The 13,980-nt window shown below is 39.3% G+C and overlaps 2 protein-coding genes across 5 annotated transcripts in view; one reads left to right on the top strand and one right to left on the bottom strand.

The window, feature by feature from the left end:
• Positions 1–8,843, bottom strand: part of TTC3 (tetratricopeptide repeat domain 3) — a 61,568-nt gene extending 52,725 nt beyond the window's left edge. The window contains exons 1-6 of one of the 4 annotated variants that reach the window (XM_085242889.1): positions 8,694–8,843; positions 8,135–8,220; positions 4,860–4,905; positions 3,544–3,676; positions 3,063–3,150; positions 1,885–1,938 (exon numbers count right to left, since the gene is read on the bottom strand). In XM_085242889.1, coding sequence (XP_085099015.1) covers positions 1,885–1,938; positions 3,063–3,150; positions 3,544–3,676; positions 4,860–4,905; positions 8,135–8,209 — 396 coding nt within the window. In that variant the 5' untranslated portion in view covers positions 8,210–8,220; positions 8,694–8,843. Of the gene's footprint in view, positions 1–1,884; positions 1,939–3,062; positions 3,151–3,543; positions 3,677–4,859; positions 4,906–8,134; positions 8,221–8,693 lie in introns of those variants that run through there. The other 3 variants (XM_085242898.1, XM_085242882.1, XM_085242875.1) reach the window with 3 other exon arrangements.
• A 45-nt stretch (positions 8,844–8,888) lies between these two features.
• On the top strand, positions 8,889–12,470 carry PIGP (phosphatidylinositol glycan anchor biosynthesis class P). Its single transcript, XM_003202933.4, has 4 exons — positions 8,889–9,256; positions 10,673–10,745; positions 11,275–11,393; positions 11,911–12,470. Exons 1-4 carry the CDS (start codon positions 9,175–9,177, stop codon positions 12,039–12,041), a joined length of 405 nt encoding a protein of 134 aa, XP_003202981.1. The 5' UTR covers positions 8,889–9,174; the 3' UTR covers positions 12,042–12,470.
• Positions 12,471–13,980: the final 1,510 nt, after the last annotated feature.

Raw genomic sequence — 13,980 nt, 5'->3', positions numbered from 1 at the left:
CATAAAAATTGATTTAGAAACTTATTTTTTTTCCAGTTAAACTACGAAAGACAGCAGAAACTAGGAACTGAAGAGTAAAAGTGATAAGCATAGGGAAACTAAGAACAGACGGAGAAATAGAGAGAAAATGAAGAACTTAACAAGTATAGTTCTATCAAATGCTATGATTCATCTTCATGAATATGATCATAAAGATGGATTAGCACGCTCCCATACCACAACCTTAGTCAATCATTCACAGTCCTTCAGACTTAATCAGTACCACTGTATGAGAATCTCTAAGAATATTTCCCATCTGCCTCCAAAAAAGAGAGGTTCTGAAGGTTTTTACCATTTCAGTAATCAAGCATAGTCCTATTGTAGCCCTGAAACCTCATCATACAGCATTGCCATTGCTTACCATAGGCCACAGGACAGCAACTTGCCAGGTTTACTACTTGTCTGTTCTAACTTGTTTCATCTCTAACAGAAATCTCTCTTGATCAGGTGGCTATGATTCATTTGGTTCACTTTTGCACAGTACAACAATAGTTTATATACAGACAATAGTAACAATAAGTGACTTGCCACTGCTATGGCTAACATAATGGTGCAATATTAAGAAATGTGAAAATGAAAGACATATAATAGAACAAAGGCTGCAATAACTGGATATGTGAAATAGTTGAGAAGAGTACAGGCATAGGAAAGATATCACAAGCTGACATCAAAGACTCAGTGGCAATAAGCAACTGGTGAACACTCATTATAAAAACAGAAAGCAAGCAAAAAGAAACAAATACTCAAACATAGAAATGTACAAAACTGGGGCAAAATGTATATAGCATACATAAAACACAGGAAGTATAATAAAATCAGAAGTAACTCGAACATGCACACCAATAACAATCAAGGGGCATAAGTGCATTAGCAAACATAAAAAACAAACACAAGTCAATTCCACAATTAGGAAGAACATCAACAGTATTCCTCACAGCAAAGAACTCTGAAAAGCAATGCTTACACTCCCCACACTAAACTGAAGCCATTGACTGTAAGTGCCCAAGGATCTGTAAATGCTAAGCATAACACCTCAGATAGGGTCAGAGACTGGAAAATGTATTTATCACAATTTTAATTGTATTATTACTATCATAAGAGCTTCTCCATTTACTTTTCTTTGTTTTCATTCATAATCTGTTATAAACCATTCTGAAAGGTTTCAGTTATACTAACAATTCCTTGTTATTATATGAAAAGTGTTTTTTCTCTCATTGGCCTATCCCAAGATTTTTAGTGTAACACACAAACACCAGCACAGAAAGAGGACAAGCAAACACACCAGCAGTAGGACATATAAGCCACCCCCAGAATTCCCACCCATTATGATCTTCTTACACAGATGGTATTTATTTCACAGCTCCTGTCTGTATGGGAACTGCTGAATCACAGCCTGAGGTAAGCAACAAGTCAGCCCTGGGAGCACAGGTGAAGGCAATTCACCTGTGCTACCAGAAGGGGAAGAGCCTGGCTGCATCTCCCCTTGACCTTATTTAAGAGCTGACTGCTAGTGGGGAAGGATCTTTTGGAGATTGCTCCTCTTGGAGTCTTCTCAGCAAGCCCAGGACAAGAGTCAGCTTTCCATCCGTTCTTCTTTAGCATGATAACCTGTTTAGCCTAAATTTCTTGTATATTTCTCAATTACAACGTCTGTATATTCATTGATCATACATTGTCACACACACATTTTATTTTGTGGCTCAGAGCTGCAACAACTGGGATGCATCAACATATAGATCTGTACATTTAAGTAATCATTTTAATATTTTGTATATTCATAGAAATATTTCGTTTGTATTCACACATAAAAGAGCATTCCAATTAAAAAGAAATCAAGAAACTTACATTTTCTAACCTGCTGCCAATTCTCAGTATGCCCCCAATAAAATGTGGAACATTCTAGAAGATGAATGGAAAAGAAAAGAAAAAAAGTTAACATCTGTTAATTTTAGTTTGTCTACTCAGGTTCAACTCAATAACATTTTCTGTTCCCCTTTAATGCAGTACCGTTTGGATAACTGCTCTGGTCCATCTCAAAGTTTCAGGAAATATTTTTGTATTCAATAGCCAATCCCCAAGTATTGTTGTTGAAAGATGAATAAATGGTGAAGATGCTACAATGCCTGATTAGGATAGCCAGCTGCTTTAGCCATTTCTGTAGTTATCTACACAAAGTACCAGCTGACACATCAAGTAAAAAATACCCAAAACAGCAGCATTTCCTCTCCTGAGATTTGGATACTGGATATACTGTCTTTTACAAGAGGATAGAGGCTGAACAATTATGAAAAGCAAAGTATAGGTCAAAGGGAATGGAAATACACACAAAGCCTCTCATAAACACCGAGTGAGGCTCCCATGAAGGGAAACAGCACAAAGAACTCATCACATGAGAAAAAGGGGAATAACTGCAGGGACATCCTGAAGTACAAGAAGGTGAAAATAGAGTACTGAAAGAGCATGAAGGGGGGAGCAGCACAAAGAGGATAAGCAAGTGTGAATCCACCAGATGAGTACCTGATAATGTAACAGTAAGGTGGACAGAAAAGCACACTCAGAGTTCAACACAGAACTTCAGTAAATCAATTTTTTTTTTTTTAAATGTCATACTTAAATTCTAAAAGCCTACTATCTTTCCTTCATTTGCTGAAAAAACATTTGTCATTCTCCACACTGTCAATGCATACAGTCAGCAATGAATGAAGTCAACAACAATATATATTTTAAAAATAATCTGTTGAGCAAGAAAACAGTTTGACCAAAAAAAAAAAAAAAATCTGTTCACCTTATTCATCAGGATAAGGTGCCACTTTTTTTCCATGGATGTGACTCTCTCAGCAATTTAAAAGGGCCCCAGTCAAGCATATTAAAAGACTCTGCAAGTACTTAATAAGGATTCTTTCAACTGCAAGAAAAACTATGATCTGAAATGAAATTTCTAAAAATCTGTACCCTATCAATTTATTCACTCCAGTAAAAGGAAATGTCTAAATTAAAGTGTAGTCTCAAGTTATAATACTTACAACCACTTTTTTAGTCAAATCAACAAGGTCTTCCACAAGCTCTAAATCACAGAGTTTCTTCCAATTCCAGTCTAAAATCTGTAAACTGCTGCAAAAAAGGTTATCAATTAGAAAAATAACACTCTGTAACATAATCTTACCTACTACAGTGATTAGATCTAAGCAAGAATATGACTACTAACTCGAATCAACTATTTCAGAAGGGGAAAAACAAAAGATGCAATGATTTTGGTACTTCTCAAATACAAGATGTCCATTTAAGCACATAAATACCCATGTAGATTCCAAACTTCACAAACCCTCTTAATATTTTCATCATATATTCAAGAACAATGCCTTCCGATCTTAAGTAACGTAGCTCACTGTAAAAACACTCCTGCAGATTGTTTTACCACTACTGAGAGCACAAGTGTCACATCTGTTATCCTTCACAGATGATGAAAAGAAACGCAAAGGCTGATGACTCATTGTGAGAACTTACCCCCAGTCAGCTACCAAATAATTACTTTCACTTTGGAAGAGAAGAGGCCAAAAGATGCGTATTTTAATAACGTTGCAATATTCTCTTAGTTTGTCAACCGGCTGACGGCACCACACTTCACAGGGGTCAACATCTTTAAGAAAACAGTTAAGAACTAGACTATACAATTCAAGCATTACAAGTAATCAAAGTCCAACTACACATTCAAAATCACCAGTTATTTCCATAATGCATTCCTATGTGCCATTTAATCAGAAGAAGACAACTTGAAACTTCCAATATACCTGATGAATTGAGGTTTTTGTTTATTTTTCTAACTTGAAGGAGGGAATTTATATGGAAATAAGAATACAGGCGTGCTGGCAGACCTTACATTCTTTGCCCAAGGAATCACCTATGTTCTGAATTGTATTAACATAAATGTATAAATGAATAAACGCTGTCTGCTTTTAACAAGGAGCTTAACAAGAGCTGTGAGCTGCTTGATGGCTAGGAGAGATACTATTTCCAAGGTACAACATGAGCCTCTCCTAGCTGTACCTGTTTAATTATTTTCTATGGCAAACTTAATGTATTGTGGCATGTAGCAACACAGCACAAAAAGAAAAGAAAAAAAATCAGAAAAACTTTTTTCTCTAGAGTCCATTACATATGTGATATATGGCTCTTCCAAAAAATATACCCCACGTCCCTTGGACGCTGCCTTTAAAAGGCAAGGGTCCCAATTGGACTACTGAGGTGGTATCAAGTAATCCCAGAGCAGAAGCAGTATTATCTGAGTTTGAATAAATGCAAAAATTCATCTCACGTAGTGAGATTGGGGGTTAAACCTGAAATCCTACATAGTAAACATTACCATTTCTGTAGTGAATCCAGATTTAATAATCTGGCATACTCTAAAGCCATCTGCTTCTCTGCAACTGTCCAAAAAATAATTAAGGATTATAGGTAAAGAGTTTTGCAGTTATTAAGAACCATTTGAATGTGTCTTTAGATTTATATAGCTAAGATACAGTTACAATTAAAACACAGGTAATAAGCATCAATCTTACCTGTCCATCCTTGTAGTATTAACTACCTAAATATATGTCAGTGTTACTGTTCTCACAAATGCATAGTAGTATACTGCATCAGCACAGTAAGATGAAAACTCTTTCAGCATTAATTAAACATAACAATGCTTCTGCTCAGAGAAGAAATGATTTTAGCTTACTCAAACAAAAGGAGGTGAAAAAAGTGAAACAGCAATTGAAAGATGCAAGCACAGCACAGATACTGCTTGAGAAAGTTATATAATATTGGTTTAGTTTACATACCAGTTTTAGGTTTATGTGGAGAACGTTGTACAAATACTCCATGACCCTAGAGATAAACATGTTATTTCTTAACATTGCATATCTTGCAAATACGTTACTTAAGGAGTTCTGAAGTATTAAACCAAAATATAATCTTTACATCAGAGGAAGTAGAGGAACAGAGGCAATTTTTAAGCTCTCTCACCAATTTCTTTTCTCAATACACTTTTGCTTTCAGAGCACAGATACACAGGATCAGTAAGGAAGATGATCTGTGGTTATGCTGGCAACCTAATCTGGCTGTCATATCTCTGTTCACTGCAGGGTAGCTGGACTAGATGGCCCTCAGAGGCCCCTTCCAACTCTAAGGATTCTATGATTGCATGTTTTCATAAGTAGCATGATCAAAAAGGAAACAAAACTATGAAGCAAAGCATTTGGTACTGAGGAGTCTACTTTTACATTACACACTTTCGAAGGGGTTGTTTTAGTTCACATTTCCTCATGTCTATTTCCACAGACAGCACATCTGTTCATGGCTGATACACATTAGCTACGCTCCTAAAAGCATCTTACAGATTAGTCTCACTCTCAGTGAATCCCACTAGCACAATCCTATACCTCTTCACGATGAAAGTCAAAGCATGGAAGACAGGGACACCAGGGATATTTGTTTCAAAAGCATCCCGAGTCAAACTAAAACACTAATGCAGGCACATCAACTAAATCAATCAGTAACTAGCTAAAATTTAGTCATTATTAACTCTAGTTACTTAGTTGTTAACTAAAATACTAATGTAGATAACATAGCCAGGAAAATGATTTCTGTGTACCTACTTGTTCTGAACAGAAGCTTCTAATAAAATCTTCACAGAATTCATTCAGTGTTCACCATCATCACACTATCTTCTATGTCCAGTCGGAGATAGGTGAACTCCCCCAACCTTTCCCCCCCATCCCATTTCACATAGAATAAAACAATACTAGTGTTCCTAATCTGCTCCATTTCTGGAATTCTGCCATCTGTTTTCTGGGAGAAAACAAGGAAACTTACAATTTGCAGTATTTTGCACTAACAAATCCCTCTGACAGACCGTTTTGTATCAAGTCTTTATAATTCACATTTAGCAAAGCCAGAAAGCAAGCCAGTAAGCAAACAAACAACAACAACAAAAGGCATTTTTATTAGTTAGCTAACACAACAGTCTAGTCAGCTGCACTCTTATGGAAATTAGGAATGGACAAAAATTTTTTTAAGAGTTTAAACAACATACTTTAATGTGCTTAAAGCACAGTACTCCATGCAAGCCTCTCAAGCTGAAAAATAAGTTACTTCCTTCTCTTTTACAAAACCCTACAAAATCTGTTATTTTAATAAACATTTGATGCATATCGTATGCATTATGCCTCTGCATAGCAACATTATCATTTCAAAGAAACACATACCTATCTCTGAATACAAGTGGAGAAAAATATATAAATATGAAGTGTGTCATTCAGAAAGTTTCTTTCACAGCCCTTTATTGTTTCAGCAGCAGATCTCACAGACACACTAACATGTTGTGCAATGACAACTTACTAACTTGACCTGAGGTGATGACAAGGAATCACATGGTCTTGCCCAAACTAATAGTCCTGAACTGCTACAGCACTATACATAAATCAAGGCTTACTCTCAAAAATAAAGTTATTGCAGTGTCAACACATTCACCAGACCAGGACACTAACAGAGAGAAGAAAAAATGAACTGGTATTTCAAAATCAATTCATCTTAGATGACTGAGAAAGTCTTATTCACTCCACAAGATGGATTCTGCTACAAAACTAAAAACAAACAAATTCATCCTCCTCACCCCTATCCCCAGTACCTAGTACTGGACACATCAAGCCCAAGGTGACATTCCCACTAAGGCAAACCTCAGAAACAAAATTCAGCATTCGCACAGAATCAAGGGCTTTCAACAGCATAGCACATACATTCCTTTAAAGAGCATTTAGAATATTTTATTAACACAACTGTTAAGGTATTTTATTCGGTCCATAGCACAGAAAATATCTTGGATGATATAAACAAATTTAAATGAGACACGCTACTACTAATGGTCCCTAGTACAGGTCATAGAATCATAAAGAGTCAGAAGAGATCCACAAAAGATCACAGAGTCCCACTTCAGACTCCACAGAGGACTACCCAAAACTTAACCCCTATGGCTGAGAGTTTGTCCAGATGCTCCTTGAGCTCCCTCAGACTCGGTGCCATCCCTGGTGAGCTTGTTCCAGGGCCCCAACACCTTTTCCTAAGTCCCAAACCTGATACAGCTTTACAAATCAGAAAGTCGTTTTATCCGTACTTTTTATTTCTCTACAAGATAAACAATTGTCACCCAGCTAGTTTGTATCTGGCAACACTTCAGATAAACAACCCATAAACAAAAGCACTAAAAAGGTTAACTGCCTCAGTGTTCTGAAGGTTCCTTAAGCATAGCAAAAAGTGAGAAATAAGAGTCAAAGAAAGCATTCACGGAAATATTCTAAGAGGAAAAGTGCTACAGTTCGAAAAATAAAAGAAAGAACTAAATACTCAGTGGCCCTATTGAGCAAAAATAACTATATATATATATATATGTATAAAAACAGAGAATAGATTAACACTATGCAGTCAATTCACAGTCCTGAATTCACACTAACTGTTGTGAACAGTTGTGAATGTTTTGTGATTAAAGAGACACTTAGATAAGTCATCCCATACATGGCCTGCATACACAACCAAGGGATTTGTTAAGCAGTCATTATGACCCACCCATCATTGTCTGGTTTTACAACAATTGTATGTGCATTCTATAAATACCTGATAGAGGATATGCTGCCTCTGATGCCCTACTCAGATTTACTATTTCTGCAAGAGAGCAGTATACAGAGTGGCACAAGAAATTTTTGCTTGAGAGAAACCTAATTGCAGCCTTCCAGTATGTAACTGAAGGGAGCTTATAAACAGGAGGGAAACTGACTTTTTACATGGTCTGATAGTGATAGGATAAGGAGGAATGGCTTTAAACTACAAGGGGCAAATTTAGGTTAGATGTTAGGAGGAAATTCTTTCCCCAGCAGGCAGTGAGGTGCTGGCACAACTGCCCAGAGAAGCTGTGGTGCTCCATCCCTGGAGGCACTCAAGGCCAGGTTGGATGGGGCCCTGGGCACCCACGGCAGAGTGGGTGGGCTATGGGCTCCCTTCCAACCCAAGACATTCTACAATTCTATGAAATCCCAGTGGAAGATGTCATCCCAAACCCACTCACCAATTCACAGCAGGATTTATAACCAGCACTGAAAGCCAAGGCCGCAAGCTCAGATTCAGACAAAGGCTCACCCATGGCTCGAGATCCTGAAAGAAAACGATTACGAGAAATACGGTGAGGAGGGAGCCAAGAGGCAAACAACTCGCGTTTAACACGACTTATCCAAATCCCTACGAGAGTTTCGCGGAATATCAGTGTTATTTCCGGGCGTCACATCCTCCAGACTGTTTGCTTTCAATGCTAAATCACTGCACCGTTCCGAGCCTCTCGTACCGCCTTGCCCCGGAGCCCCACAGTGCGGCACCGCGCTGTTTTCCGCACACGCTGAGCGCGGAGCCCCGCAGCCGCCCGGCAGCCCCTCTGACAGGCGCCGCCCGGAAGCCCCGCGGCTCCCACTGACGTGTCGCAGCCTGGCCCCACGGCGCCGGTCCCCACCCCGGGCGTCAGCCAGCTGGGGGCTGCGGAGAGATGGCGATAGCCCTTCCCTCCCGCTGCAAGGAAAGAGGCACAGGAGTCTGGCGTGGATGAAAAGGCCGCACCTACCACTGTAACCACTCACCAGCCCCTACCAGAATCGACCGATTAACCGCCCGCCCTTCGCCCCTCAGCGCTGCGCTCGTAGCTCCGTACAACCTCCAACTGCCGCTCGCTGGCGGGCAGTGCGCATGCGCTCGCTAACCGCGCCCGCCGCCTCTGACTGCGCATGCGCGGAGGCGGCCTGGTAGGCTCGCGATATCCAGGGTGAAGAGTAAGGCTGGGTGTTGTTCCTCTCGCGCCTTCCGGTTTGAGAAGGGGGGGCGGGAGAGGGTCTGTATGATAGCGGTCGCTCAGGCTGTACGGTGCAGTCACGTGTTGCTAGCCGGGTGCCGTTGCCCTCTTCGCAGTCGCCACCCTATGGCAGCGGTGCTTGGGGTTGCCGCCTTGTAGCCAGCCGGGCGGTTCGGGCTGCCTGGTTTCCTGTCCTTGCTCTGTGAGAGCCTTCTGGTTTCTTCTTACCGTTGTTGGTTTCTTCCCTGAGTTAAAGGGAAGGACCAGTGAGTATGGTGGAGAACTCTCCAGCCCCGCTGCCCGAAAGGGCAATATACGGATTTGCTCTGTTTTTGGGATCTTGGTTTGGCTTTAGTAAGTATGCTGGGTATTGAAATTGTTGCTTTGCTTATGGGACAAATGAAATTCTAGCAAGGCCGTCTCAGAAGGGTGATGTTAATGTTGAACTGCCCACAGAAGAGGAGTCAGCATTAATTCCCAGGCCTGTGGGTTGATACTTTACCTTCTGTGATTCTAATGTGGTTTGTCTTTCTTTTACAATTTTATGCTGTCTTTCATATTACAGTTTAAAACTCCCCTGCAGTCTAGTTTTAGTAAATCTTATGTCTGAATTATATGTATTGCTGCCGCATAGTAACCATTGTGGAGAGGAGTGGGAATCGTAGACTTGTTTGAGTTGGAAGGAACCCTTAAAGGCCATCTTGTCCAACCCCCTGCAAAGAACAGGGACACCCACAACTCCATCAGGTGCTCAGAGCTCCATCCAGCCTGACCTTCAGTGTCTCCAGGGATGGGGCATCCACCACCTCTCTGGGCAACCTGCTCCAGTGCCTCACCACCCTTATTGTAACAAACTTCTAATATCCAATCTAAGCCTCTTTTAGTTTGTAACCATTTCCCACAGTGCCATCACAATAGACCTGCTAAAGCATGTCCCCTTCTTTCTTACAGCCACCATCTGAGACTGATAGGCCACTCTTAAGTCTTCCCAGAGCCTTCTCAAGGCTGAACAGCCCCAGCTCTCAGGCTGTCTTTGTAGGGGATGCAAAAACCTTCCTCACCTAAACACTGGAGAAAGGAAGCAGGTCAATTTGGTTAACAGCAGTGGAAAGTGATCAGGGTTACACCAACATTTTGCTGCTCTTGTGACAGCTGCCTTAGCATTTCACTGGGGATATCTTATATGCTAGAGTTGCTGGTCTTTTGTAAGTCTTTCTCACCTTTAGGAGAGAAGTAGAAGAGGAAGTAAGTTGGCTTCCATTCTTCCCACAGGAAGCTGCTGCATTAATGTAGCTTCTGTCACTGCTTAGCTGCTAACCTATTTTCATCACGTTCTGCTGAACTTTACTGGATTTGTTGGTGGGGAGTAAAATCTCTCAGCATTGTTTTTGTTGATGTGAAATTGGATTTTATCTTACAAGGAGTCAGGAAGTATTTCCAGTATTTGAGAAGCAAATTTGGACAGTACTTTCAGAAATTGACGATAGTTGAGGGTCCTTTTCAACTCAGGATGTTCTGTGTTTTTTCAAAATGTTAAAGCAAATATAAAAGTGTTATTGTATAAGTGGCTATAAAATGTTATCCCTGTACTGGACAAGATTTTTCTGAGATGGTATTCTACCATATTTTAGTAGAGCTATTTTTGTTTAAATTGACTAAAGCAAAGTAGTCTCAGTATATCCCAGTATGAGAGTATTGCTCTAAAAACTTAAGAAGGAGGTCTAAAACGGTATTGTTTGAACTGTTTTGACTCTTCATTTTTCTGTGCAGTGCTGTATCTTATCTGGGCATACGTTCCTGAGACTTGGCTCTTCTCATTGGGACTAACATACTGGCCTCAAAAGTAAGTTCAAGCTTATTTCTTAAGTTCAGCCTCAAACTGTTAAGCCTGGGTATATGTAATGATTTCCAGATAAGAAACTGTGAAACTGTTTTTAGAATATGTATGTTTTTTTTCTGATTCTAAAGGAACTGTAATGTTTGTGAAACATTATTTTATGTGGATAAGCATTTAAAATAAAAATTTCTTGTTGTGTCTTGGGAGGGATGGTAGTATTTTGATGCTTTATGATAAGTTTGAATTTTTGTTTTCATAGAGTTTGTTGAATAACATACAGTAGACTTTAAACTGTAAATATAAAAAGTAAAAACTTTCTGTAAATGAATCTATTTGGTGGTTTATACCAAAGTAGTTACACTGATTCTGTAGTCAGGTATTTTCCTGGGGGAAGCCATGATCCATACCCAGAAGTGTTGTTTCTTCACCCATTGGTAAAGTTTGTATTAGATAAAATAGCCACTACATTAAAACTGTTAAATCGTTATACATTTGTTACTAGAAAATATATAATCTTGAAAATCTTTTTCCTCAGGTACTGGGCAGTTGCTTTGCCAGCGTATTTATTAGTTGCTGTAGGAATTGGTTATGTATTACTTTTTGGTATTAACATGATGAGTACAGCTCCACTTAACTCCACGCATACTATTACAGGTAATCTTTTTTGTGTGGGATTTCTTGTTTTTCCTAAGATTTTTATACTTAACTGATAATTTCTGTAAATATACATATGTAGGTATAAATAATATAAATCAAATTTTAAGCTTTCAAATATTTTAACATAGAAGAGAAGTTCTTGGAAATACTTAAGGACCAGAGTGAAAAGATCTCCCACAAGCCTGACTTTTGCTTCTTTGTTACCTTATGGCAGTAATTTCCAAGTGGTAAAGTGTACCATATTAGTAAAGCAGACAACATTAGAGAAACAGGTCTTAGATATGTATCCAGGCATGTACATATCTCTCATATCATCCTCTCACTTAGTGGCAACCTAAGAGTTTGTATGGCAGATGGGATGTGGGTCTTGCTCTGTTTGGAAGATGGGGTTTTCAGCATCGTTCAGTAACTAAATTTATAGTATTTGTAGTAGCTACATTGCATTATGTAACATTTATTGAAAGCAGAAAAAAAACTTCTTTAATATGTGGAATGTTTTCATTGTTTCCTGTAGATAACTATGCTAAAAAGCAACAACAAAAGAAATTTCAAGAAGAAGCAATTCCAGCACTGAAGGATATTCCCATCAGTGAAGTAAACAGAATGTTCTTCCTACCTGAAAAAGGAATTTTCAATAACAGATAGTAGTTACTAAGACCTGTCTGAACAAAAAATTATGAGAAACATTACATAACATATCTTTCTCGTTGCTGAAAGAAACCTTCTTCTCATGGTATAATAAAGCATTTTTTGTGTGCGTTTCTAGCAAAATTTATGTACATACATTTCACTGATGTGGCTTCATCTTGCATTAATATGAGAATTATGGCACATTAATTAATTTAACCATTTTGTTGATTTTTAAAATTACATTATAATAGTTGTAGGTTACTACTTAAAATTTCCCACTCAGGACCTGGCTTAGTTCTGTTTTTCATTGTGTTCAAAGAAAGCAAATGTGTTTTGTTCGTCAAATGCTTGAGACTTTTTTTTAATGTAAGTTAAAGTGTTTACATTGTAAATGTACAGTTTTCATTTGTAAATATTAATAAACTGTAAATATTGTTAAGGTTAGCAGTGTTCCTGTGGTTCAGTAAGATTTGTTCTGGGTACAGGGTGTGTATATTGTTTGGTTTTTCTTTACGTAATTCTTTACTCATCACATCATGGAATCCATTTAAGCTGGAAAAGACCTCAAAGCTTAAGTTAACCAAGCACTGCTGAGTGTACCACTACATCTGCCCATCTTTGAATTCCTCCAGGGGTGGTGATTCAGCTATTTCCCTGGGTGGCCCGTTCCAGTGATTCAAAGCCCTTTATGTAAGGAAATTTCTCCTCATATCCAATTTAAACCTTCCCTAGCGCAACTTGAGGCCATTTCCTCTTGTGCTGTTGCTTGCTGCCCGGGAGAAGAGACTGATCTTTGCCTTGCTACAAACTCCTTTGACGTAGTCGTAGAGATTAATGAAATCTCCCTTGAACCTCCTTTTCTTTAGGCTAAATAAGCCTGTTTCCCTTAGCCATTCCTCATGAGACTTGTACTCTAGACCTTGTACCAGCTTGTTGCCCTTCTCTGGACGCTCTCCATCAACTCAACGTCTTGTGGTGAGGGGCTCAAAACTGAACACAGTAGTCAAAGTATGGCCTCATCAGAGCTGAGTACGTGGGTACAAACATTTCCCTAGTCCTGCTGGCCTTGCTTTTTCTGATACAAGCCGGGTTGCCATTGGCCTTCTTGGCCACCGGGGCATGCTGCTGGCTGATGTTCAGCTTGCTGTTGACTGGCACATCTACACCAGGTCACACAGGTAGGTGACCAGGCGGGTCTTGAACATCTCCAGAGAAGGAGACTCCACAACCCCTCTGAGCCGCCTGTTCCAGTGCTCTGTCACCCTCACCATAAAGAAGTTCTTGCACACATTTGTGCGGAACTTCCTATGCTGCAGTTTCTGGCCGTTTCCCCTTGTCCTGTCTCCACACACTGCTGAAAAGAGCCTGGCCTCACCACTCTGCCCCCCACACCTCAGATACTTATAGACCTGGATCAGGTCCCCTCTCAGTCGTCTTTTCTCAAGGCTAAACAGACCCAGTTCACTCAGCCTTTCTTCATAGGGGAGATCCTCCAGGCCCTTCACCATCTTTGTGGCCCTCCGCTGGACTCTTTCCAAGAGATCCCTGTCAAGATCTTCACTATTTTACAAGTTTATAGAACAACTTCCAAGCAGCAAAGAATTTAATATTAAAATGTCTCTATTTCAATAAAAGAGAGTAATGAATTTTTGAAAATGTGTGTGTAAAGAAGTACATTCTAGTTCTTTAGAAATCAGTCAAAATAACTATCACTTCCCATGAGAAGTTTTAAGATCTGATAACAATCAATTAGTTTGGTATGAATATGAAATTTGTAGTTCCTTGCTCTACTAGTAACCAAGTCTTTAGTAATTTGCTACTCTTTCCAACTGTGTTCAAAGAAAAAAGAAAGTATTGCGGATATGAGAAAAAATACCTTCTTAGTTAAAGAACAAAATGCATCTTGACTTTTCACTCTGAAATAGCAGATTTTAGATATATAGTTGTTTGGGAG

Source organism: Meleagris gallopavo, chromosome 1, assembly GCF_905368555.1.
Source record: "Meleagris gallopavo chromosome 1, MGAL_WU_HG_1.1, whole genome shotgun sequence".
Taxonomy (NCBI): Eukaryota; Metazoa; Chordata; class Aves; order Galliformes; family Phasianidae; genus Meleagris; species Meleagris gallopavo.
Note: the sequence above shows the minus strand (reverse complement) of the source record. Positions and strands in the feature narration are given on the sequence as shown.